Consider the following 25,718-nt stretch of genomic DNA (forward strand, 5'->3'; position numbering starts at 1 on the left):
TCAGTTGATTTTATTCAACGATTGACCAAACAATAAATCCTGGGTATTTGATAGTGGTTGTGGAACTCACATTTGTAATAATACGTAGGGGCTCAAAAGAAGGCAACTCAAGCCTAATGAAATGGATCTCTATGTCGGCATTGGGTCAAAAGTTGCGGTCAAAGCCATATGTTCTTTTGAGTTGCTATTACCTAATGACATGTATGTAATATTAGAAAATTGTTGTTTTGTACCTAGTTTGACTAGAAATATAATTCCTGCCTCAAAATTATGTGAATCGGATTACTCTTTTGGATTTTATAATGGCAATATCTCTGTTTCTAAAAATGATATTGTTCATTTTGAGGCACTATCTCACAATGGCATATATCATATTGATTTGCATGGTTCATCTAATTATAGTTTCAGTTACACTGCAAACACCAAATGGTCTAAGTATGGCTTAAACCAAACTTATCTACGACACAATCGCCTTGTTCACATAAACAAAAATCGCATAACCAAACTTCAAAGGATATAATTTTGGAATCAACTGACTCCAAGTCATTTGATATATGCGAGCGTTATTTGAGTGGCAAGATGACAAAAGCCCCTATTACTGGTATCGATGAAAGGCTTCAGATCTTTTGGGACTCATACATAATGATGTATGTAGGCCTTTTAGAACCATGTCTAGGAGCAGTGAAAGATACTTCATAATATTTACTGATGACTTCAATAGATTTGGTTTTGTCTAACTGCTTAGACATAAATATGAAGCCTTTCAAATATTTTAAGAATTTAAAAGTGAAGTTCAGAATCAGCATAGAAAAACAATAAAGACCATCTGAGTGGATCATGGTAATGGATATTTGAGCCAAGTGTACAGTGATCATCTTAAAGATTGTGGGATTATCTCACAATTGACTCCTCTCGATACATCCCAACATAATGGTGTCTCGGAAATGAGAAATTATACTTTACTTGACATGGTATCATCAATGACGAGTCACATTACTCTTCGCATATCCTTTTGGGGGCATGCAGTGTTATCTACTGCATATATGCTTAATAGAGTTCCAACCAAAAAAGGTCAAAGGCACTATACGAGCTATGGAATGAAAGAGTTTCAAACTTGTCTTACTTAAAGGTTTGGAGTTGTAAAGATTACCTACGATGTGAGACTTCCAACAAACTATAACCCATATCTAATAAGTGTATATTCATGGGATTTCCTAAAGAAACATGAGGTTATTACTTCTATCTCCATACCGAGAACAAAGTTTTTATTGCTTGGCGTGCTGAATTTTCGGAAAAGAATTTTCGGAAAAGAATTTTAACTCAATTTTCTTTCAAATGAAGCTAGTGGGAGGCCGATTGATCTTGAATAAATTCAATAACCACTGGATATATCACAAGAGGTTGGTACTAGCAATCAACTAGAGGTTGATGACCCTGAACAAGTAGTTACTTCAGTACCTGATGAAACACAAAGCGTTTGCAGATCTAGTAGAGTTCCTAATGAACCCGAGAGATATGGATTTCTCGTGTCTTATGGTGAAGTATTATTAGTGGATCAAGGTGAGCCCACTAGCTACAAAGATGTTGCATCAAGTCCTATATCTGATAAATGGCTTGAAACCATGAACGTAGATATGCAATATATATCAAGTATGGGACTTGGTTGATCTTCCTTCCAACAACAAGGTTGTTGGAAGCAACTGGATAAGATTGACATGGATGGTAATGTGCATAATTTTAAGTCACGATAGTAGCAAAGGGTTTCACACAAACTCATGGTGTTCACTATGGTAAAACATTCTCTCTGGTGCCATGCTAAGTCTTTCAGAATATTGATTGCCATAGCCTCATATTATGACTGAGATATGGCAAATGGATGTCAAAATGACTTTCCTCAATGAGCACTTAAGTATCCTAATAGAGTATGCAAACTTAAAAGATCCATTTATGGATTAAAACAAGCATCACAAAGTTGGAACCTTAATTTTGATGAGAAAATAAAGAGTTTGGTTTTTATGAATAATGAAGACGAACCATGTGTTTACAAGAACCCTTGTGGGAGCGTAGTAGCATTTTTGGTCTTGTATGTAGATGACATACTTCCAGGGCCGTCCCTGGGGGAGGGCGGCACGGGCGCACGCCCAGGGCCCAAAAATATCAGGGGCCCAAAATTTTCCCTTAAAATACAATAGTAGTATAAAATAATTTAATAAATTAAAGAAACCCAAAAAATTGTAGCATATAATAAGAGGCAAAAAGAATTTAGTAGATAATAAGGACCCAAAAACATATCAATTAATTATATTGGAAATAAAAATAAAAAAATTAATTGATAATTCATTATATGCTATTGTTTATTGTCTCTCTAATTTTTTGTTATCTTCAACGAGGTCCAATGATATTGGCTATTGTTATCTCTATATGATTGACTATTATTGTGCTTCAACATTTCAACGTTAAGATCATGTGTTTGCTATTGTTATATATTTTTGTTGGATATTTTTATTAATTTTTGCTTCTATTGACTATTGCTATTTGGTTATCTAGTTCTAATTGTTTTTGTTGATTATTATTATCTATTTTTGCTTCTATATAAAATATTTTGCTATTGTTTGACAATCAATCTATTGTTCTTATAATTTATGACGTGTTTCATGGTTTTGTGATTAATCAAAAAAAATTCTACTAGATGTATTTAGTAATGTCTTTTATATATGTCATGTTCCATAAACTTTTAATCTTAACATCTTATTTTACTTGAGAAGAAAAAGAAGGAAAATAGAATTTAAATATTTTTCATCAATTGTTTGACTTATGTATTTTTCATTGAGATTCTGCGACACCACAAGATTCTATTCAAGTGCTCAAGCAATGATTGTTAAGCTTGCATATTATATGTTTAATTCATTGTTTATTCTTATTGAATCTCAATGAATCATCTTTTACTTTTGTATTCTTATTGATCTTCATTTGTCTACTTGTCCAGAAAACCTTGATGATCTTCTTTATTATTGATCTCTCATTGACCTTCACAATTACTTCATTCACACGAATTCTCTTTTTGTATCAAAATAACACATATTTCTTGTTATGAACTAAAAAWATTCTTACTTTTTATAAAAATTTATCAACCATAGTTTCTATGTTCTTGGTTTCAAATTACCTAACAAGAAGTATGTAAATTTAAGTACTCTCTTATATATCTATAATAAAGATAAATAAGATTTCTTTCCTCAGTGAATTATTAGCATTTCTTATACTTAATTTTATACTAATGAAGAACAATTATTGAACTTTTTTCGTACTTACCAAGGGTCATTATAAGAAAAGTGAGTTTTGACAATGTGCTTTTTAGTGATGACATGTTTCCGCCATAAGTTATGGCAACAACATGTTGTTATATATTTTTTCTGATGATAAATGAATTTTTAGCGACGACAAAAGTCGTTGCTAAAAACCTTGTTACTTGCAGTGGGCCCTGTTTTTATGTTCGCCCCGGGTCTATAAAATGTCAGGAACGGGTCTGCATACTTCTCATTAAAAATCATATCCCAACTTTACAAGGAGTAAAGTATTGACTTGGGAAATGTTTTATCAATGAAAGATCTTGGAGAAGCTGCTTACATTTTAAGGATAAAGATCTATAGAGGTAGATCTAAGCGGCTTATTGGCTTGAGCCAAAGTGCATATATGGACAAAGTCTTGAAAAGGTTCAAGATGCAAGACTCCAAGCGTGGTTTCTTTCCAATATCACATGGCATGGTTTTGAGCATCAATGCTCTATCATAAAGTCCGATATAGCTCGCATGAATAGGATTCCATATGCCTCTGAAATTACCATCTTGTGTGCATGTTTGTGCACTAGGCACGATGTCTTGTATGCTTTAAGCATGACGAGTAGATACTAGCAAAATCCAGGTGAAGGATATTGGATAGCAGTCAAGAGCATTCTAAAGTACTTAGAAGGACTAAAGATATGTTTTTGATCTATAGAGGATTGGAAGAAGATCTTGGTGTAAAGTGTTACACGAATGCTAGTTTCCAAACGGATAAATATGATTCTCGATCATAATCCATCTATGTCTTTACTATGAATCGTGGATCGGTAACTTGGAAAAGTTCCAAGCAAAAGGTAGTTGCACAATCTACTACAGAAATTGAATACATTGTTGCCTCGAAAGCCAACACAAGAAGTTGCTTGGATGAAGAAGTTCATTGTTCATCTAGGAGTGGTTCCAAGCATTGAGGACCCTATATAGATCTTTTGTGATAATGCAGGTGCAATTGCACAAGCAAAAAAATCCTAGATCACATCATAGCACCAATCATATCCTCAGGAGACTCCACTACATTTGTGAAATAGTAGAAATAGGAGATGTGTGTATTCTTAAAGTTTGCATAGATCAGAATTTGATAGATCCATTCATAAAGCTTTACATCAGTCTAAGCATGATAGACATGCTAGATCAATTGGGTTTCAGCTTGCAAGTGATTGGATATAAGATTGTATTTTAGTACTTTGATGTTTTGGAATGTGTAAGAGACACTTGGTTATTTTAATATGACATGTGGAGACATAGTTATGATAATTAACAATTGTTGTATTCTATATTAGCATGTTTAAAATCCATGAATAAATTAGTTATCAGAGTAATCCATAGTTGATTGTAATTACGGGAATAACTATGAATTAAGACTAAAGGGAATTGGTTGGTTGACTTTCAAGGATGATGAAAGTAGGATATGATTGCAACCAAAATTCGCATGTGTTTAGAGAACAAATATTGAATAAGACCCGCTTTCGAGATCGCTTTATGGATCGGTGTCATAAGTAAGTCTCGAGAACAAGATAATTATCCCTAGACCTAAGATACATATTGGTTTTTCTGTATGAGGATTGTCATATCTTAATTTGGTCAAAATTTGATTTAACATGCAGTTATAAAGACCAATGTTAGACATGATAGTTACTTTCATTTGATGGGAGAGTGACATCTCTGGGGCCCTCGATGATTCTTAAGTGATGAAAATGCATGGCCATGCTCAAACTAGGTTAATTTGTTCAACATTATTTGCTTTATCATTTTGAATCTCAGTCGAGAAGCAGAATAGTTAAACACCATATGAGAATGATTCGATCCATGTCTCATGTTTCAATGGAATGTCGGTAACAAAGGGTTAATAGTATTATTACCTGTAACGTTGATAACAAGTTCATGAGCTTATCATTTCACATAAGGGTAGCTTTGTCGTTTGTCATTAAAGATAGTGGAATGTTGTTAGACGTTTACCATTATCTGTATCATGATGTGTTGTGTCATATGCAAGTGGGAGATTGTTGGATCTGTATGCCCATGATAGTACACTTGACAATACAGCTAATGATACACGATCCCAAAGGGTCATACACATACAAGCAAATTAACCTCAATCGTACAATCGAATACGATTCGATTATTTCAACCCAAACAATTGTCATGCAAATTATTATTTTGTCGAAATAATAATTCTGATAATGATAAAATATATTATGAATATATTTTTTGACTTGTGTTTAAGAATATGTATTTGATACATATTATTATCAAATGTATATTAAATTTGTTATGTGTGGCGTTGATTATATAAGTTTTATATTTTGATATAAAATTTATATAGAATGACTAATGAAACCATGGTTGGTTTTAGGTTGCTCGTAAGTTGATTTCTAAGTATAATGGTTGCTTCCGAATGCACTACAAATGACACTTAAAATAATAAAATAAAAGAAGGCAAAGTATGACATGTAAGAAGCATGTTGGGAGGCCTAGCCTCCCACCCTTTCTCCTTTTTTGGTTGAACCACCCTTGTGGGTGTGTTGTGGTAAGTGTAATAAGCGGGTCATGGTCATCACACGAGGTATTTACTATGTGATAAATTGATTACATGAGTACATGCTTACATAAATTCAATATGTGAGAATGCGTATTTTTCATGCATGGGAATATATGCATGATGTTAAAATGTATGTTAAGTATTTAAATATGCATGAAATTATGATCATATATGTGTATGCATAAATTATACATATGAAATGTGACTACATGCATAGGATTGGGTGGTATTATGGTAATATGCATGCATGCTTTAAGTCATGTGTGTGTGGCTGGCTTTCTATATTTAGAAAGTATAAATAGAGGTTTTGTGGAAGGGGCTAGGTTTTTCTGCTTCTTTTAGAAATATTGAGAGTATTGAGTTTGCTTATCTAGAGAACAAGTTTGGATTCAATTTGGTTTTTATATCTTCAAAATTTGAGTTTTGTTTTAAGGTGAGTGATTTCTAAACCTCTTTTATATAAAATTTGTTACTGGTTTTATTGAATGTTGCTTATTAATCTTGAGAAATCATGTATCCGATTTGGGTCCTTATCCGGACAAAGGGGTGACCGGATTAAGTATAAATCGGACATAGTGTTGTCCGGATTGTTTTAAATCGGACATGTGTTATTCGATTTAGCTGTAAGTCGAACATAGTACTGTGCAGTTCAGAGAGGTGGTGAGATTTTAATTATATAAATCAGACAATGGTTTTGAACGGAGAAGTAGGAATACGATCAAGGGTTGTTCGATTTAGTCTTAAATTGATCAACCCGATATAATACAATCCGATCATGCTTTGATCGGACTTGTCTTAGTGTTGACCGGATTGGTAAATCGGACAAAAGGGGCATAGGTTGTTCGGATAGCTTGTCCAGATAACCTGTCCGGATAACCATTTTTGGGTATAAAATTTGTTAAGTGCTGGAATTTCCACAATTTAATTGTAATTGGGTTTAAATATACTATTGTGAAAGGGGGTATTTTATATCTTTTTAAATAAAAAGATATGTTCCTACCAAGCGTGGTGACGTAAATCTGTTTTGGTATGAAACTATATTTTGGGAAACATTTCTAGCAAGCGTGGTGACATAAGTCTGTTTTGGTATGGAACTGGATTTTGGGAAATGTTTCTACCAAGCGTGGTGACGTAAGTCTGTTTTGGTATGAAACTATATTTTGGGAAACATTCCTACCAAGCGTGGTGACATAAGTCTGTTTTGGTATGGAACTGGATTTTGGGAACTGTTTCTACCAAGCGTAGTGACGTATGTTTGTTTTGGTATGAAACTTGTTTTAAGAGGTAGTTCCCCCAGAGGTGGTGACTTATGCATGTTCTGATAAGTATCCCTGTTTTGGAGGAATAAGGGTGGCATATCAAGGAGAGGTGTACCTTGGAATAAATGAGGCATTGTCATATGTGGATATTTTTATAACTCTTATTATTATTACTAATTGGATTTAATAACTTTGAATCGTCATTTCTTCGTGACCTGATGAATTAGATATATTATTCTTATTAGAAATAATATAGATGTTATTGAGAAGGGGAAAATGGTTTGTCACAAGAGGCAATTATTGCCTTAAAAATTTCTATTAATATTTATAATACATACAGAGGAATTCTGGTCTTTTAAAAGAGATGCTTTAGTCTGTTGAGTCAAAGGGACTTTAGCTGCAATATTAATTCTATTTTGGAATATTGGATCTTTAAGCAGATGTGTTTGTATCAAGAACTGATACTAATAAGTTTATCCTATCATTCATCATATTAAGAGCTGCATTGTTTGGTTGAAATGCAAATATTCCTGAGTAAAGATATTTTATTATATTTTGGTATTTATCACCCTGCATTTGCAAGGAAGGGATTTACTCACTAGACCCTTCTGGTCTAACATCATTTTCTGTTTTTTAAAATACGCGATGCAAGAACTGTGGGATCCAGGGATAATAAGGGGAAAGGGAAAATGTGATTATTTTCTTAATCTAATATCTACTTTTGGAGACCTGCTTGAGATTGCTTGTTTTGGAAGATACATGTTGTTATACTCGTGATAGTACAAGATTTTATTTTTGAATTTTTCATATGTAGATTCTGTACATATAAGAATCCTTGTACTTGTAGGACCATTGTGGTGTAAACTGTATTTCTATGTAATGAAATATGTGTTACATGCAAATGTGGTGTTTGGGGATGTTACAGTAAGAACATAAAAAGTTATTTTTTTTCCTTCTCTTTCGAGAACACATCTTTTCCCTCCTTTTCTTTTTCTTTCTTTTCTCTCCAAAATTCGAGAACACACCGTCTGATCCCTTCCTAGCGAAAGGTGTGCTCCAATGTAGGTGCCTAAATGAAGCGATTAAGCGTCAAGGGCTTTGCTGGCTTGCTGTAATTCAATTTTTTTATAACATAAGCTAGTTTATTTTTAGAAAGAATGTTTTATGCACATTTTTCAACCATGACATTTTCTCGATGTATCAAAAAAAGTGAATTGAGAAGAAAACATTTTGAAAGGGATGGAGAAACAAATGGGAAGCTATTGACTACAACTGATATTGAACTTTGAGAAGTAGTGTTTTTTATTGGAGGTTTTCAGGAAGGTAAATAAACGGTGATTAAAATGTTGGGACAAAAAACTTAAAATTATTTCTTCTTTTTAAGGTTACATTTTGATCCAAATCAATTAGAATAGTGGGAATCAGGAAATTAACTTTGGCAGAAATCGTTATAATTTTAAACTTAGGGGGTGTTTGGTTCTTATGTATTAAGCAGTGCTTAATGAGATAAAAAATAAAAGAAACTGTTCGGTTCAACAAAAACTTGACCTAGACCTCAGTTACAAGTTATTATGCCTCAAGATTGTATGGTGTGATAAAGTATCAAGAGGAACTAGTAGTAGAGCAAGACGACTTTAAAACTAAAGGACTGTTCGACATGACAAAATGCTTTTAAGAGATTTGAATTTCTTAGACAAAATTTGAAAGGAATATTTGGTGTTTGGTTTATAACGGAATTAAATTTCATTCTTTATAAGATAATTTATAAAAACAAATTATAAATAATTAAATTACCTTTTATTAGTTCATTATCACAAAATAAAAGTATTCAAACTATATTTTAAACCAGTATTACAAACAAATCTAGTGAAATACCGATTACCACATGAGATTTTTAATTCCAATGTTTGTGGGTTCGGACTTTTCTTTACGGAATTGGAATCGAATCCCGTTAAGTTTGATGGGGAAGCCGGAAAAACGGGGCCAGACTTAAACATGAGATCTTGTTGTGTATTAAGGAACTTATTGACAACCACAGAGCAAAAACCATAATATTCTGAAAAAATCCACCATAATAACTTCACCATGAAGCTAAAAAACTCTTCCATATTTACATACAAAAAGAAACCCATACAAAGAATACAATTGTTTTGCAGAGTGGGGTGTAAAAACCTGATTCCTGGAAAATTTCCCATATATCTGCTGTGGGTTTTTGGGCTGCTTGTAGTTTTCTCAGACTTCACCAGGGTGCCAATGGACCCTACTCCTGTGGTTGGTTACTGGGGCGACTTTTTATCTCCATTGTTTGGTGTCATTTCTTGGAATATATGAGGTACGGATCTTGAGCAATAGTTAACACATCTGGTCTTTCTTCCTGGTTATACATTAGGCATCGCCGAATAAATTCCTGCAACCAAAAACAATATTCTGAATTTTAATTCCTTAAGCCTGCTTTCTCAATATTAAAAACGACTATAAAGGTTGAACGACTTTACCTTTGCTTCATTAGACACAGATGGTCTAGATGGAAATTCAACTTTTCGGGCTTTGATTATGGTATCTTCACGCAATATGCGTTCTTGTGTCTGATCATGCCCGAAAGGGCGTCTTCCAAAAAGCATTTGGTACAACAGAATACCAGCTGACCATACATCAACCTATTTCCAAAAGAGAAAAAAGAACAAGCCAAGAAGTTGAAAAAAGCATACAAACAAGTTGAAAGACCCATATCCCTTCATAACCACATTTGTCTCCCTTGGAGATATCACCAAAAGAAAAACCTAAATTGGAGCATTTCTTTTATAAAAAACATTGCTCAAAGGTAATGTAACTATTGGCATAGCATCAAGTCAAAGCCACTTCACTGACCTTTGACGAAATGAGAGGGATCTTACTAAGCTCAAAGCATTCTGGAGGAAGGTACCTGTGGATGTAGAAAAGAAATCATCCTCTGCAACAGACGGACCATTAACAAAGACAAGTTGGTTGACCAAAAAATACTTCACTCTAAGACATTAGTTCGAATCAGGATTATGCGAAATTTATAACAAGGACCCTCTAACAAAGCATAACAAAGAAAACAAGTGTTAAACAAAAAATTCAAGTATGTTTGGACATTGAATTGAACAATCCAAAACTATCAAAAGTCATTGCACAGCAAGTGTTCTTAATTGACAATTGAGAGTCGGACAAAAATTTCAAATTCAAACTTAATACTCACGACACTTTTGACCTTTGAGTCGAACGTATTACGGTTGACCTTTGACCTTAAGTATCAATTTTGACCTTTGACCTTTAGTATTACGGTTGACCTTTGACCTTTAGTATCAATTTTAAACTTTTTGAGAGAAAGAGAGTCAAAAAGAGAGAACAAAAAGTAGACCCAGTTGACATTAACCTCTGCAAGTCCGAAAAAGATGACAAGTCATAAAACTCAGCAATTTCACAATCTAAAAATTATCAGGTATGGCATCAAAAATGAATATGAGCTTCTTCATGGATGATTTTGATGTTTATAAAGTATACAAATAAACATAAATATTCCAATAATAAAGAGAAAAAGTTCATCCGAATTTTGAATTCAGGGAGTACTAGGCTTGATATTCAAAATTTAAACTAAGAGTATTATAAAACAAGAAGAATCCAATACAGAATCAAATGGTTAATACAATGAACACTCACCAATACGTTCCGGCTCCCTGAGATGTAAGCTCCATGCCTTGGGATCCGACATCATCCTCCACAATCTTGCTAAGACCAAAATCAGTTACTTTTGCAACACCAAATTCGTCAAAGAGGACATTCCCAGGCTTCAAATCATAATGAATAATCCTCTGGTTTCTTTTGTTCAAGTAAACAAGTCCTTGAAATATCTGAAAAATAATTATCCGAGCTTCTTTCTCTGGCAGTATGGGGGTTGCTTTAAGAACAGCATCGAGATCTTTACCTGTGTTTAGAACGAATGATGGAATCGTAAAAATCTACAACCAGAATGACGTCAGCAATTATGCTTAACAAACACTTCGACGTCAACTACACCATATCAGGAAAATGTTTAGAATAGGTATACCGCTGCAATACTCCAAAATCGTGCAAAAAGTATTTTGATCTATCTCAAAGATGTCCCATAGCCGAACAATGTGATGGTGTACCAAGGTCTTATGAATATTGTATTCTCGTATAGCATGACGTATGTAACTTTGCTTCTTATCCTCGCTCCATTGGGCATTTAAACCATGAAGCTTACATGCAACATATCTATACTCCACCAAATCAAATGCCTGATGAAGAAAACGTTGCTTCAAATCAATGCACACACTCACACGGTTGTAGATGTGTATGACAAATCATACAGATTATCCATCCAAAAGAAAAACTTAAATCTCATTTAAAAAGGTTAAAGTTAGTTGGAATATGATGCAATTGGATTGATTGTCCAAAATCCAAATCACTACCAAATAAAAAAATAAAGGAAACATACTGACCTTGTAAACTTCACTGAATCCTCCTTTCCCAAGAAGGTTTAAGAGGGCATATCGATGGTTCAGGATCTGGTAATTATTAAAACGAGAACCATCCTCATCCCTAATACGTTTCATTTCACGTATAAGTCGCCCCTTCTCTAGTTCATACCGATCTCGTTCGCGCACATAGCTTTCCTCTTCCTGTTACGTATCAACAATTTAATGAAAATTTTCAAAATGAAGTGTAAATTATATCACAACCAGCAAGGGAACTTGCACGCTTGATGCTGGCTAGACGAGATTTGTAGATTTCGTCCTGGATGATGGCGTCTTCTTCTGGAGCTCCTGACTCGGCTTCAGCTACATCACCCCTATCTTCAAATTAAGAGGAATGGCTTTAGAACTTGGTTAGAACTGAAATATTAAAATCTGAAAGGTTGAACGTCAGATAATTTAAGATGGCAATGATAGTCTTTTCGCTTCTTCCGGAATTGTATTTCTATTGTGCAGTTGATAAGGGAGATCAATTTTCATGCAGCACAATGATAACATATCGGCAACTCAGAATCATGAAAATCATTTAAACGACTTCAAAAATAAGGAATGGCTAGGCATATACCTGGCTGCTTTTTCTTTAATGATTTCCGCTGCCTCTCAACAGCCTCCCTCAATTCTAACAAACGCCTCTAGAAAGCAGAAAAGATATTGTAAGTAATGTGCATGTCATGGTTCATTTATATAATTATATCCTACTTATTTTTTAAGCATTAAGCACTGAACTTCAAGTACAATTCCAAGTTTCTGATTGACATCGAGTGATCAAGAAGCAATATATAAATGCTGAAGGTGGCATTGTTGAGTTGTTTAATATTCATTTATCTTTGATTTTTGGTCAAATCAAGTATTACTCAAGTCATTTACACTTGGGTTTCAATTCTCTCTTATCTTTAGGCATTAGTTATGTTATTTCAGTTTAGGTTTCAGTTATCGCCTAATTATATGCAGTTGACCGATAAATTTAGCCTCTGCAATAAGTTCAGATCATATTCAGCAGTTATATTTTCCAGCCTTTTATGGTTAAGTTCTCCTAGAAACCATGTGGTTTCTGTTTTCTCTCCAAGCCTGCTGTGTGCAAGCTTATATTTCTGTAAGCTATTCATGTAATAGATCCCCTCCCGCCCGTTTACCTTTCCTGGTTTTATCTTCCCATCCTGTATCACAAAGACTAGTACCTATTTGTATACATTGGTTGTAGTGACATCAGCATCATAGAAGCAAAATAAAATCTAAACAGTTTGGACAAGCATTTCAGATAAGTTACTTGAGCATTGCTCATATAATTCTTCTCAACACAAAACCATAAATAAGAGTACCTCATCCTATGATACAAGCTGCTGTTAACTCAGGTCAATTTGACTTCTAAGACAGAGATTCAACATTACACGGGAGAATAGAATTTTAGTAAAGTTTAGTTTAGATACGCATAAAAAAATTCTTCTAGGACCGACAAAACTATGAACTTGCACCAAATTGTCTATGATCAAGATTAAGACTTAAAAGACCCACATAAATCTCCATGTCAAAAATCGACCTATAAAGAATAACCTAATTCTAAATAACAAAAGAAATCATTGGTTGAAAGGACAATTAATAGTGCTTATATGAACCCTTGACTTCCTAGGGACACGTGTGTAAATGTAAGCAAATATGAGCATGAAGGGAGCATGAAAAATAAATTAAGCATCAAATAGAACATACCAGCTGAGCATTAAGATCCTTAACATCTTGCCCATCTTCCCAAGTCTCGGATATTACTGTTCCAGCTCTGCAATTTCATCGAAGAAGAGGAAATTAGATATCAGATGCATTTCCAAGAAAAAAAGTAAGAGATGAAAATATGCAGCATGCTGTTGCCTTGTAATATTAGGGTCTTGTCTATGAGAGAGCATAACAAGATGTTTAAATAACTAATTCAACTCATAGATACAAAACAAATGGATGTCTAACTTTCAAGCAATTAAGTTTTTTTACTTATCTCCTATACTTCTTGGATCATGAAGAGGGGGCTCATCTTCCAGGCAGTAGTTTGTTCTTATGAATCACAGGTGTATCAACTACTTTGCATCCCAGTAATCAACAAACAAGATAAAAAATGGAAAATATATTTTCTGACTAGTAAGAGTCTCTCTTCATGCCAGCTATGATCTCAGTGTCATTTTCTTTTATCATAACACCATCAAAATTATTTCCTTGTTGCAATGGTTCCTATAAATGACCAAGTACTTAGCATAACCTTGAGACACCAAACTCGTGGAATTCCTGTGTAAGATGGACAAACCAATAAAGGCATCCTCCATGTTAAAATTTGGTGGTTGATGCATCAGAAGCTATCAAGAAAGGAATTCTTGATACCCAACTTGATAGAGCAACTAACCAACAGTATGAGTCATACACGTCTATCATTGTGGACACAGAAGAGTGTCTCCACAGAACTGATCCCATATGTCAGAGACTAGATCTTAAGCGCAACATAATCTATTTATTCAAAAATTGTCCGGATAAAGCAAATAGTTAAGACCAACGTCATTTCCATGCAAGAGTTTTGGTATACAAGTATGAATTTTTTGATTTTTGAGTACATCAATCTCTTCTTAGACAGCTTTGTGCCAAGTTAGATGATTATGTTTGGGGAAATATGATAGTTGCCTATAGCAGTGGTTATCGTAAGGTATTCAGGAAGAAATGACGTTATAGGTCTTAGAACAGGCAATAATACCATTACGCATGGAAATGGCAGCATCAAGAAAGAGTAGCACTAGTAGACCAAGGATAGACCAACTATTGGATTGAAAACCTTGCAGACCGCATCATCGAGTGTGGGAGCTGCCAGGGGTACTTAAAAATAACCATAAATGTGAGTTAAGGTGGATAGATAACATGGAGTATAGACGACTGCTAATGCGAGGCAAATGTGGCTGGAAGGGAACAGCAGGACACAGACAGAATTTCAGGATAATCCAAAATAAAGACACCGATTTGGGACTTGAACATACAAGGATACTACTTGCATAAGAAAATAAAAATAATTAACTTGATTTTTGGTGAAGTGGAACACCTTCAAAAAGCATAACCATAGACTACAAACTTTTTAACATAATATTCATCACAAAAAAACAAATGTAATTTTGGGTCAGGTTAACTATCCCAGTCAAGGGTCATAAACAAAATACAAACACAAACATGCGATGCAGAACAAGACAAGAAGGTAGATGTAAGAACACCATCGGAAACAAAAGCAGCCATCCTAGTTATTAAAAATTCAAACTGAGCCAATAACATTGGCATATATTCTGATGAATCAATATTTCAAAGGCCATTTCAAAGGAAAAATCACATGCCAATTTTTGTGATGATCAGCCCCATTATCCTAGAGGGTATATGCACATGAGTGTTCATGTACCATTCAATATCGTGATATAATAGCACAACACCCAGATGCAATTCTTCACTGTTGTCGTTATGCAATGCTTTGACCAATAAATTATATTCAACTTTAGGTTTAAAAGTCAAGGCTCGAGAAAAGAAGATCTTGATTTTATTAGATAAGTGCAAAGGAACAAAGTCCCTAACATCAGAACATTCCAAAATGAAAAAGACTACCTAATCAACTGACACCCTCAGAGAAATAAAACAAAAGTATCATTTGCAAGTACATGAAAACATAAAAAGAAACTGACAATCTGGTTGTAGATCGTAGGTACTTCATATTTGAGAAAAAGGGGTGTCAATACGAACAACTCTATGTGGGCCCACGGCATCAGTAAGTAGGTCCATAGAATCTGTGTGTTTTTCGATACCCCCCCCCTCTTTCTACTTTCTAGAAGGCACAGTGAGTGGAGAAGAATGATTCTGAAGAGTTTACATAGCTATTTTGCAGACAAATGAGGTTTAATGGAATTTACACAGAGGAAGAGGATAATTTCCGATCTACAAGGACTGACCAACACGGCCAATGGTACAGGATAAACCACACATGATGCAGTTGGATGTTTAGAAAGAACATTTCAAGGGTTAAAAAAGGCGCACTATTTCAATGGTACAGGATAAACCACACTAGACGAGGGATATATGCATGCAATAAAGTATTGTGTTATGATAGCACTAGGCGTACTGCAGTCGAGTGAAATACTTAATCAGGTAGAACCCCTTTGTTCATATGGTGAATAGGTTTATGAGACACTACCAGGGTTTAAAAAGGCGCACCATAGCAGATGGCGGAAGACGAGTCTCCGTGGTTACGATAAAAGCCTATAGCGTTTCGGTAAGGCGTGGCTCATGCAATGGCATGCCAAGGCATACATTTTTTACAGGGCAAATTTTTTACAAAAAAAAAATTATTTATTTTTAGTTTTTTAAAATCCTTTTCAGCTTTTGTGTTTTTACACTTTTAACTTTAGCTTTTACATTTTTATATATTTACCTAATTATATCACTCAGAATTTTTCACAAATTAAAACACATCATGGACAATTAAAACAAAGTTGTAAAATTACTCCTTTTAAGTTCTATTTTAAATATTTCATCAAAGACTATTTTTATAATATTAATCTATATGATTTTTCTTCTTCAAATATGAATGTAAATTTGTTAATATCATTATCTGATTGAATAATATATTAATATAATTCTATATTTGACATACAAATTTGTCACCTTATCTACCGGTGCTTCCTTGTCATGCGTGCAAGGCTTGACCTCGCGGCCACACCACGCCTCACTCCATTTAGAACCTTGCACACTACAGACAAAGGTTTCCTAGAATATGACAATTGAAGGTGTTTCCACAGATTTAAGTGTTAATAATCCATAGTAATGGATAGTACGCTAGACCCATTGAGTTCCACTATGTCATTCTTTCTTCATGCTTCCAACCATCGGTTATGAAATTCAATGGCTTAACGAGACAAGAACAACCAAGTGAAGAGAGGCCATAGACAGATTCGGATAAAGTTGCACCACTGTCTACCCCTCAAGACAGATAAAAATTCATCAATAGATCAACATTCCATGAGCACACAACTAAAACTTCAATTAAACCCTTAACTTCCCAATAGCAAAATAAAAAATCTTAGTGAAAGATCATGGTGAACAAGTTCGAGAGAGCCACAAGAAAAAGAGCATTGCATTCATCTCCCAGTTGTATCATAAAATGGGTTCATAGTTTCAGCTCCCCAGATGGTACCATAGGTGTAGAAAAAGAAGAAAATAGAAACCAAACAGCAGAATTTATGTCTGTTGCAATTATCTAGAAGTTTATACGCTACCACTTCATAAACATGTATGAATCAGATAGCATGGTTACTAGATGATTTACCTGATAACACCCACATTGCCAAGTCTCAAAGAATCATGTCGTATTTTCATTCTCGCTTCTTGTCTCTCAGCTTTAGACACAGATATCAGCAGATCAGATATGACTTTCATTCTCTGCAACAGATGAAGATAATAATGATCTTCTAAGCTGATTAAAGAAACTCCTTACTGTTCAATTTGAATCCTCACTAAATATTATCAGACAAATCCATATTGAATACAGTCAAAGAAACACAACGGATTTCTATGTTATTTAACACTCCCTGCATCCCACTAAAACTGTAGCACTTCCCTTTCAAGGATGTCCCAAGCAGTTGCAGAACTATTTATTTGTTAAGATTCGTAGTTAAACTTACTTCCTTGCCCATTTTCATCATAACAAAAAACGGATGATATTCATTTGGGTCTACAAGATTCTCCCTTTTAAAGTCTTATTTAGCTACTTTAGGTCGTTGTAGTCCACAAATAAGAATAGAACTTTATCAAAGCTTGCATTTGATGCCATTGATTCAATTTCTTCACCACGAGGTAGCAATAAATTCTAAGAAGAAGCTTCCTTCACAGGAAAGATATTCTAGTAAATAGAAAATAAGTGGCCTAGGCTACTAGGTTCTATGGTCGCTTGCTTGAATTTATATTGAAGAGCCCACTTTCATTTCAATTCCTCCCTTCATAAGCTCCTTCAGGTGGGACTCATGTATGGAACCACTGACAATAAACCATTTGTCTACTTCAGGGAATTTAAGCCATTTAGTTAATAGTCAAACACTTCCGATAAACTATATGTCCAATCAGATGGTACAATTTTAGTGATACAGAGGAAGTATGTTATAAGCACCCATTCACCTATTTTTGCAGAAATGCTAGTTAATAAAAGCGAACACACAACATAACAATACTCACTTTTGGTTTCACCTGCTGTTCACTATTTTTAAGCTCCTTAAGTTCCTGTACAAGACAATAAAACATAAATATTGATTCTAGACTACAGCAAGTACAAACACAGCTCCTGAATTCTTAAATAAGGAGCCGTGAGCAACTACACCTTTTCCAACTGCTGGCATAGATGATGATAATCCGAGGCCTCTTGGCGTGCTTTTCGTAAGTCCTCCTCTAGTGTCATTATTTTGGCACGCAATGAAGTGACTTCCTCCTAATATGATTCAAAAGAAAGAATATTTTTAGGTAAGAACAAAAGAAACAGATGACAGTAAGATATGACATGCTAAGATGTAGGGCGTTAGACGTAGAATATACGCCTCATTCAGCAAAAAGAAATTGCATGGGTCATTCTTTTTTCTAATTGATACCCACCAGCCCATTTCTATTCTATTTTGTTAATCGCACTGATATGCTATCGCGGTGCAATAATGGTTTGCGATCTTTGGAATAATAGCGGTTCCACTATTACTATCGATTATTTGGTTTCAAAATAGTGGAAAAAATAGCGGTGCTATAGTAGCTATTTGCTAAAAACGGCAGTTTTTTCACTTATAGCTTCTTTGGTGTTCTTCCAAGTTCCACCACGAGGATCACAATAAGCTTCTTTAGGTCCTTATACCATTCCACAAGTACAACGACAAGGTTTCTTTTGGTTCTTTCTTCCACCATTTCACGATGAAACAGTCAACAGGTTTGCTAACCAACCTTTTCAGCCTACAACTTCTTTTTAACAATCGACGGGTTTCAAGAATTATACAAACTCTTTTACTATTTCATTTATGTAAAGCTTGAATTTTTTAAGTTGATGTTTAAACTGTATATTTTTTGTTGAATACATATACTATATTAAGTATTATACATAAGTATATATATAATTCTAACTATTTTATTGACCACTTTACCATCGCGATAACAGCTATATCAAATCACGGTCATGACCGCTATTTTTAATTTTGACCGCTGTAACAACATAGTTTGAAAATTCAACACCATTAGAAAACCTAAAATGACCTGGATATAGAAACTAGCATATGGTTTCTGTTTAGGTGCTCATAGCTTATTAGTCCTTCCCTCAAAAATATGCAAGTACACTTGGTTTTTTATCAGATAAATGTCCGATTTAAGATATGCACGCTGCTCCCACGGGTATAGCATCACCTTCATAAAATGTTTTCATTAAAATACTTAACACAGATTCAGTTGTATTAATCATATTATTGTGCTCTTTCCTTAAAGACACCTTTGGTTTTGGACATCACATAGACACCATTATGAAACCTGGATTGTGAAAAATCATTCAAGTGAAAAGATAATCCATGTGGATAAAAAAATTACTTAATACTTAAGAAGAATGTCGGGGCAGGAGTATATGAGGAATAATATATTTCCTTGATTGAGATCTAATAGTGTTATGGAATTGAGAGATTGATGAGAATTTCAGGCATTCATACCTCTAATGAAGCACGTTCGTTTTGTCCAAGTTGTTCTTTTGGTCTACTACTCTCCTGCAATATATTTACAGAGAAGGAAAGTCATTACATGATCAAACAAATAGGGAAAGGATCCACAAGTTACAAAAGTATGAGTAACAATGCACTGTAGCAAAAAAATGTAAGTTACTCCCTCCGTCCCAAAATAGATGTCCACAATGAAAAGGCACACAAATTTAGAAATGTGTAACTATTACACTTTTTAGTTAACTAAATGACAAATATACCCTTAATAATAGAGGGAGTAATGAAATTTTCCACCTCATAATTAAGGATAGAATTTGAAGTAGATACTTACTTCTGAAAGTGGTATTTTGGGAAGGGGAGAATATCATTTTACAGACTTGCATAGCCTGTTTCTGAATCCTCTACTTTCTGAACTGCTATTATATCCAATCCAGCAATGTTACTGCCATTCTGTTCTGACTTGTACTACTGCTGATTCGACATGTACTGCAGTAAATTTTCTGGCCTATTTTTTTTTATTAATTCAAGTCTATACGCTGGTCGCTATGCGTGCTTCCCCGTCTTCATTTGAGGATTTTTGCCCCCTACATTTGTAATTGTTCTGATTCTGTGTACTCTTTTATATTCAACTTCAGGTTTGGTAAAACTACATTCAGCTTTTATTTTTGTATTTTGATTTATATTCTCTATCATGGGAAACAAAAAGTGTTGACGATAAACAATCTAAACACGAGACATAAGAGTTAGAAGTTGAAATTTTAATCATGTATTGAGGATTCCGATTAAATTGAATAATTTCAATTGGCCACGTGGTCTTTGCTTTTGAAAGATAGACTATGTAGTTTAGTCTTCTACATTCCTTTCTGCAGGTTCTTCATCCTGTGTGATGGATCACATATCTAGAAATGGTAAATCACTAACCACTCATTACCAAGCTAGCAGTTTATCATGTTCCATTAGCTACATACAATCCACCAATGCCACCAGAAATGTGCATTTTTACCCTTTGTCTTGCTAATAAGAACTCAGCTGAATGGTAGGGCTTGGTATTAGAATGATCAATCCAAGAAGGAATTACAGGGTTACCGGTTTTCAAGAACCAGCCTCTTCCAATGAAAAAAAAGAAACTACCGAACTCCAAGACACCCTCAATCACCTCTCAATCTTTAATACTAGAAGGATACTCGTGCAATGCAGCGAGATACATCGAGATAATGTTTCGTTTTATTTTGTCTCTGACGATATAATACGGTTTTATGTGATTTTGAGAAAGCGATAATGTTTATATTCATAAAAATTTGAAAAAAAAAATATCGATATTAGTATGAAATTAACTATTTAAAAATTCTCGTTCTTTATGTAATTTTTTTAATTCAAAATTTTTATTATAATTTAATTTAGGTTTAACAACGATGTAATTTGTTTTTGATTTAATAATATAATTTTTATAAGGATAATAATTAAGTATTCTGTTATAAGTGTAATTCAATGATTATCCTAATTATATTTTAGATTTTAATATTTAAAATGAGATGTATATCATGTAGTTGATTATGCTTATCTGCAGTTAGTTACACGAATTCAAACATGAAGCTTTAATAAGTTGTAATTACACACAATTTACTTGTAATCTCGAATTTTAAGTAATATGCATTAATAAACAGTACTTTATGCATAAAAATGATTTAAAAAGAGTATTTGTTAAATCTTTATAATATAGTATAGATATATTGCCCCTCCCCCCCCCAATAGGAAAGCAAATAAACAATTACTGAATTTCCCCTTATACTTCTTTCTCTTTTCCTTTAGTTCCCCTCCTTTTAGTTCCCCTCCTTGTACAGATCTTCACTAATGGTGGCTTATCAATACTCCCCTCCCAAAGATTCACCTCCTCAAAGTGAAACTCTCGAAACTGCTAACAAAGATCCCTATAAGTTTCCCAAGTGCCTTCAAGTTCAGGTAGCCCTTGCCACCCCATTAGGACCTCCAAGTTGTTGCCATGGCCATATCGTATCCCTTTCAGTGTTTCACGTTCAACCAGCACTCCTCCGGTGTCCAACAGCCTTGCGACCAGTGTTCAAAAAGGCACGCCATGGCACGTTATGGCGCAAGACGCGAATCTGCCGTTACGAAATGGCCCATAGCATTTCTATAAGATGTGGCTCACGCCATGGAGTCTTGAGGCTCGCCATGCATGCGTTTTTGTAACATGTGATTTTTTTCCAAAAAAAAAATTATTTTTTATCTTTTGTGTATTTACACTTTAGATTTTACATTTTTATAGATCTAATTAATCACATCACTCACAGTTTCACAAATTCATAAATGTTACAAACTCACGGTTAAAAATGAAGTTGTAAAATTACTTTTCTAAGTTCTATTTTAAATATTTAATCAAAAACCTATTTTTATAATAATAATCTATATGATTTTTCTTCTTCTAATATGAATGTACATTTTTCTAATATCATTATCTGATTAGAAAATATATATCTATAAATATAATTATATATATGACATACAAATTTGCCACCTTATGTCACGCCTTTTGAACCTTGCATGCGACAACAGGTGGGAGTCAATTGATCGCCCTTAGCAGTCTTCAACTGTGATGGAAGACCGGATGAATGTTGGCTTCTGGGGGTAGTTGCAACTAGTAGACAACATTTCCAATTCAAGTTAGGACCCGAAAAGGACCATAGTAATAGAGAGCGAGCTTGACATTACTGCTAGTGGCCACATTTTCAGATACACCCATTGCCCTTCTTCAAACTCCACACGGATATAGGTATTCTTTCACTTCCATCAATACTTCTCTTTGGACCTTAGGCTTATTATTAAAATTGCACTAAAAAAATTCCATCTTGGTGAATTTTTAGCTCATATTAAAAACAAGCTTGATCTTTCTATCAAAAGCTTTCTTACTCTCTAATTGTCTGCCCGTGCAATGCAACGGAATATAAATTTTTATCATAAACTGAGAACAAAAAAAGTTGTAGCTATGTAGCAATAAGTTTAAACTTGAAATTTAAGAGATAGTGTATTAATAAGCAATATCTAATGCTTAACAATTTGCTTTTAAGCGTTTTTGCCAAATGCTTTATAAATAGTATATATAATGCAAATGAGTATTTAACAAAAGAATTGAATCTATGACATTCGAAAATGAGATTCTACATAGATGGGGCTTGCATATTCGTCATTCATCCTTATTTTCCACAAAGAGTTTAGGGAAGCAATTTTGACAACAAATTACTTAATAACCATATGCTTTAGTATGAGTGGACTTGATGTAGTTCAAGTTTTTTTCCCCAATATTATATACCAACCAATTATAATTGGTAAGCAAGACCCCATATCGCGTACCAACCAAATGTATTGGGTACCAACTTCATTGCTACCAAATTTTTTCGATTGGTATATACATGTTGGTACTGGTTTTGTACCAATTTCAAGTTACATTTATGAAAATTTGTCATTTTGTTCAAATTTCGAGTGACATTATGAGTTTTCAGGTAACGCATGTAATATTTGAAGGTTTCTAATTGCAAGAAATATAACTAACGAAAATAGTTTAAGTTATAATTTTTAAAATTCAAAACATAAAATAGACTAAAACTAATAAATAATTAAATAAGTATGGTACAATGGTAGTATGGTAGTACCGTTGTATGTGGCTTCCAATACCGTGTACCAAGTTTGCATACTTGGTATGGTACTACCAACCCGACTGTAATTGGTACCAATTTAATTGGTATGGTTGGTGGACATGTTGGTTGGTCTGGTTTTGTATAAAACTGCCACCCATATGCTTTGTTTCTACTTTCCATGAAAAACTCTTTTCGACTTTCGAGCAGTCACAACAAGAGCCCACACTATAGCCATCCTCGTCTCCAATCACTCGGGTTTACACTTGGCAACGCAAAGGTCCATGGGTAGAAACTCCTTTATAATAAACCTCAAAATTGAATGGTTACTTTTTCAATGTCGTGTAGGAGATGGTAGTCTAGTTGGAAACTTTAATGAGAAGCAGTCCATTGATCTAAGTGGTTGTTCATCGTGAAGCTTCATTCTCTAAAGGCCCGATTAAATGCTTGAAGGTATTCCTAGGCCTATGAGATTGCCTATGAGGAGACTTTCTACCTGGTAGCAAAAATGGTGTTTCTTCACATCTGTGTTGCTCTAACTACTATTCATTGCTAGTGTCTCCATCAAGTGAATAATAAGAACGTTTATTTACCTTCCTTAACTGCTTTCATCAGAAAGCATATATGGATCAACAACCTAGTATCTTGATACAGCCATATCATTACTATGTACTTGTTGATAGAAATCTAGTATCTTGAATGAGCAAAAAAAAACCTAATGTCTCATGTTCATGTGCAAATCTTAACAACGAGTAATGGCCAACATCATATATGAGATGACTTGGACTAGACGTTTACTTTGTGAGCTTGGACCCCAATGGTGAGGCTATGTTATTGACTGTTGTACGCGATTTGCAATGCAGCCAAGAATGAAGTTTTTTATGATAGCACCAACAAATGTTGAAAGTAGACTACCACCACTTTGATGGCAGAACTACTTCCAATTAGCCATCTATTCAGAATGTGCATATTAAGACTACACAAGTACATATCGACTTGCAAACTTTTTCACCAAGTCATATGCAACAAGTTAGGCACAATTAAGATCTATGCACCAATTTGATTAGCGTCAACTATACTTGGCAATGATTTACATGAATGCTTTTGGAAAAAATTTATTCTGGTTGATTTAATTTTCTTTCCTTTAAGTACCTCATGATGTACTGTACATAAATTGTCGTTTCCCTACATAATAAAAATATAAAATATGACATCACAACCTATTAGTTCTTAGTATTCTACATAACTTATCAAATGACTTTTTTTGAAGTCCAAATACTTGTATATAGTATTTCTGCTTTTTCTAAAGCATTAATCAAATTTCTCCACCTAACATTTTAGGTTCAAATCCTTCGTCCATGCTTGATTGCTCGCAACATTATATTGTACATAAATGACAACACTTTTCTCAAAGTTCAAATGATACTTTTTTATATATAGTATTTCTACTAGCCCTTCAAGCCTTAAAAGAAAGCTACTCTGCTATCCCCTTCAATGAACATTTCTACCAAACAAGAGATAACACAAAATCTCGCAAAACAATTAACCACTAAGCACATGATTTACCACATTTTTGCAATTATTTAATTACAAGAGTGGTATATGGTAAATATGTTGATTAACTAATGTATCATAATGTACCTACTAACAAACATCAATATGAGAATAACAATCTAAGTTACAACCTAAGATAGACTGTTGATTCAAGAAATAAAACAGCAATATGTTTTTAACTACACAGACAGCTTAGCCAATACAGGGGATAATGGAAAAAAATGTAAACAGCCCTAACTAGATTAAAGGTCTATGCTCCTGGTACTTGACAGCAACAACACTAAAATGGTTGCAGAAAAAATACCTTTTTATGTGAGTTCTCGAGAAGACCGTTTGATGACCGAAGCACTAAGCTGGAATTTTGTATTCTTGTCTGGTCATTAACCAAGGAACCACGTCCTCTCGTTGGATTAGAATTTCCCTTACCACGGGTTTGTTTTCTCCTGTTTACATCTGAGCCGCTCTTAACTTCCACAGTTTCCACAACTTTTTGTCTAACATCTGCAACTACCTGGATTTTTTCCATTAAGGATGACTAAGAAAAAAAACAATTGTAAGAAAGAATGCTTGCATAAAGAACAACATACTATCACAAATGTATGAGAAAAAGAAAGAAAATAAAGAACTTGAAAGTTTGAGATATAATGAAGATTAACTGAGGAATATAAACTTTTTGTGGTAAGTAGAACCAACATAATCATTATATGATTTGGTCATAAGACTTTCAAGCAATAAATCAACCTTAATCTGATCGGCTGCAGTTGAGTCAGCATCATCCGCAAGCTTTCTACGCTTCTGAAAGTTAGCTTGTATGAGAAACTCTCTTCCATTCTAGCAAAGAAATGAAGCTTAAGAATTAGCTGAAGCGAGAATAACGAAAAGCTTGGTTTGTCTGCTTAACATAGTTGAAAGGCAAAAACTTTAAGGATATCAAATGGCACAAGTGAATAATTAGTCGTTTTCCATCCCTAGGAATTTCACCCTTTACGATTGTTTTCCACATTTTAGGATTTGTTTGGGCACAAAAGGTTTGTTGTTCAAACAATGCAAGTCTACATCTTGTGGAAATTGTAATAAAGACATAAAACAAGAATAATGTGGCATAAGTAAAATTTTCAAAGGGCAAGTTAAGATAGTGATGCAGCGTGT

General features: G+C 34.1%; 1 protein-coding gene across 2 annotated transcripts in view; it reads right to left on the reverse strand.

Annotated features, from left to right (window-relative positions):
• Window positions 1–9,145: 9,145 nt before the first annotated feature.
• The window catches only part of LOC112502148 (serine/threonine-protein kinase TOUSLED), a 19,228-nt gene continuing 2,655 nt past the window's right edge, over window positions 9,146–25,718 (reverse strand). Inside the window, exons 2-16 of one of the 2 annotated variants that reach the window (XM_025105981.1) lie at window positions 25,311–25,400; window positions 24,874–25,080; window positions 19,363–19,416; window positions 18,015–18,122; window positions 17,873–17,917; window positions 16,971–17,083; window positions 13,355–13,421; window positions 12,216–12,282; window positions 11,874–11,971; window positions 11,618–11,797; window positions 11,203–11,413; window positions 10,815–11,079; window positions 10,002–10,056; window positions 9,629–9,790; window positions 9,146–9,540 (exon numbers count right to left, since the gene is read on the reverse strand). In XM_025105981.1, coding sequence (XP_024961749.1) covers window positions 9,445–9,540; window positions 9,629–9,790; window positions 10,002–10,056; window positions 10,815–11,079; window positions 11,203–11,413; window positions 11,618–11,797; window positions 11,874–11,971; window positions 12,216–12,282; window positions 13,355–13,421; window positions 16,971–17,083; window positions 17,873–17,917; window positions 18,015–18,122; window positions 19,363–19,416; window positions 24,874–25,080; window positions 25,311–25,400 — 1,818 coding nt within the window. In that variant the 3' untranslated portion in view covers window positions 9,146–9,444. Of the gene's footprint in view, window positions 9,541–9,628; window positions 9,791–10,001; window positions 10,057–10,814; window positions 11,080–11,202; window positions 11,414–11,617; window positions 11,798–11,873; window positions 11,972–12,215; window positions 12,283–13,354; window positions 13,422–16,970; window positions 17,084–17,872; window positions 17,918–18,014; window positions 18,123–19,362; window positions 19,417–24,873; window positions 25,105–25,310; window positions 25,401–25,718 lie in introns of both variants that reach the window. The other variant, XM_025105980.1, reaches the window with a different exon arrangement.

This window comes from Cynara cardunculus, unplaced genomic scaffold, assembly GCF_001531365.2.
Source record: "Cynara cardunculus var. scolymus isolate 2C unplaced genomic scaffold, CcrdV1 Un_Scaffold_995, whole genome shotgun sequence".
In the NCBI taxonomy this organism is placed as follows: domain Eukaryota; kingdom Viridiplantae; phylum Streptophyta; class Magnoliopsida; order Asterales; family Asteraceae; genus Cynara; species Cynara cardunculus.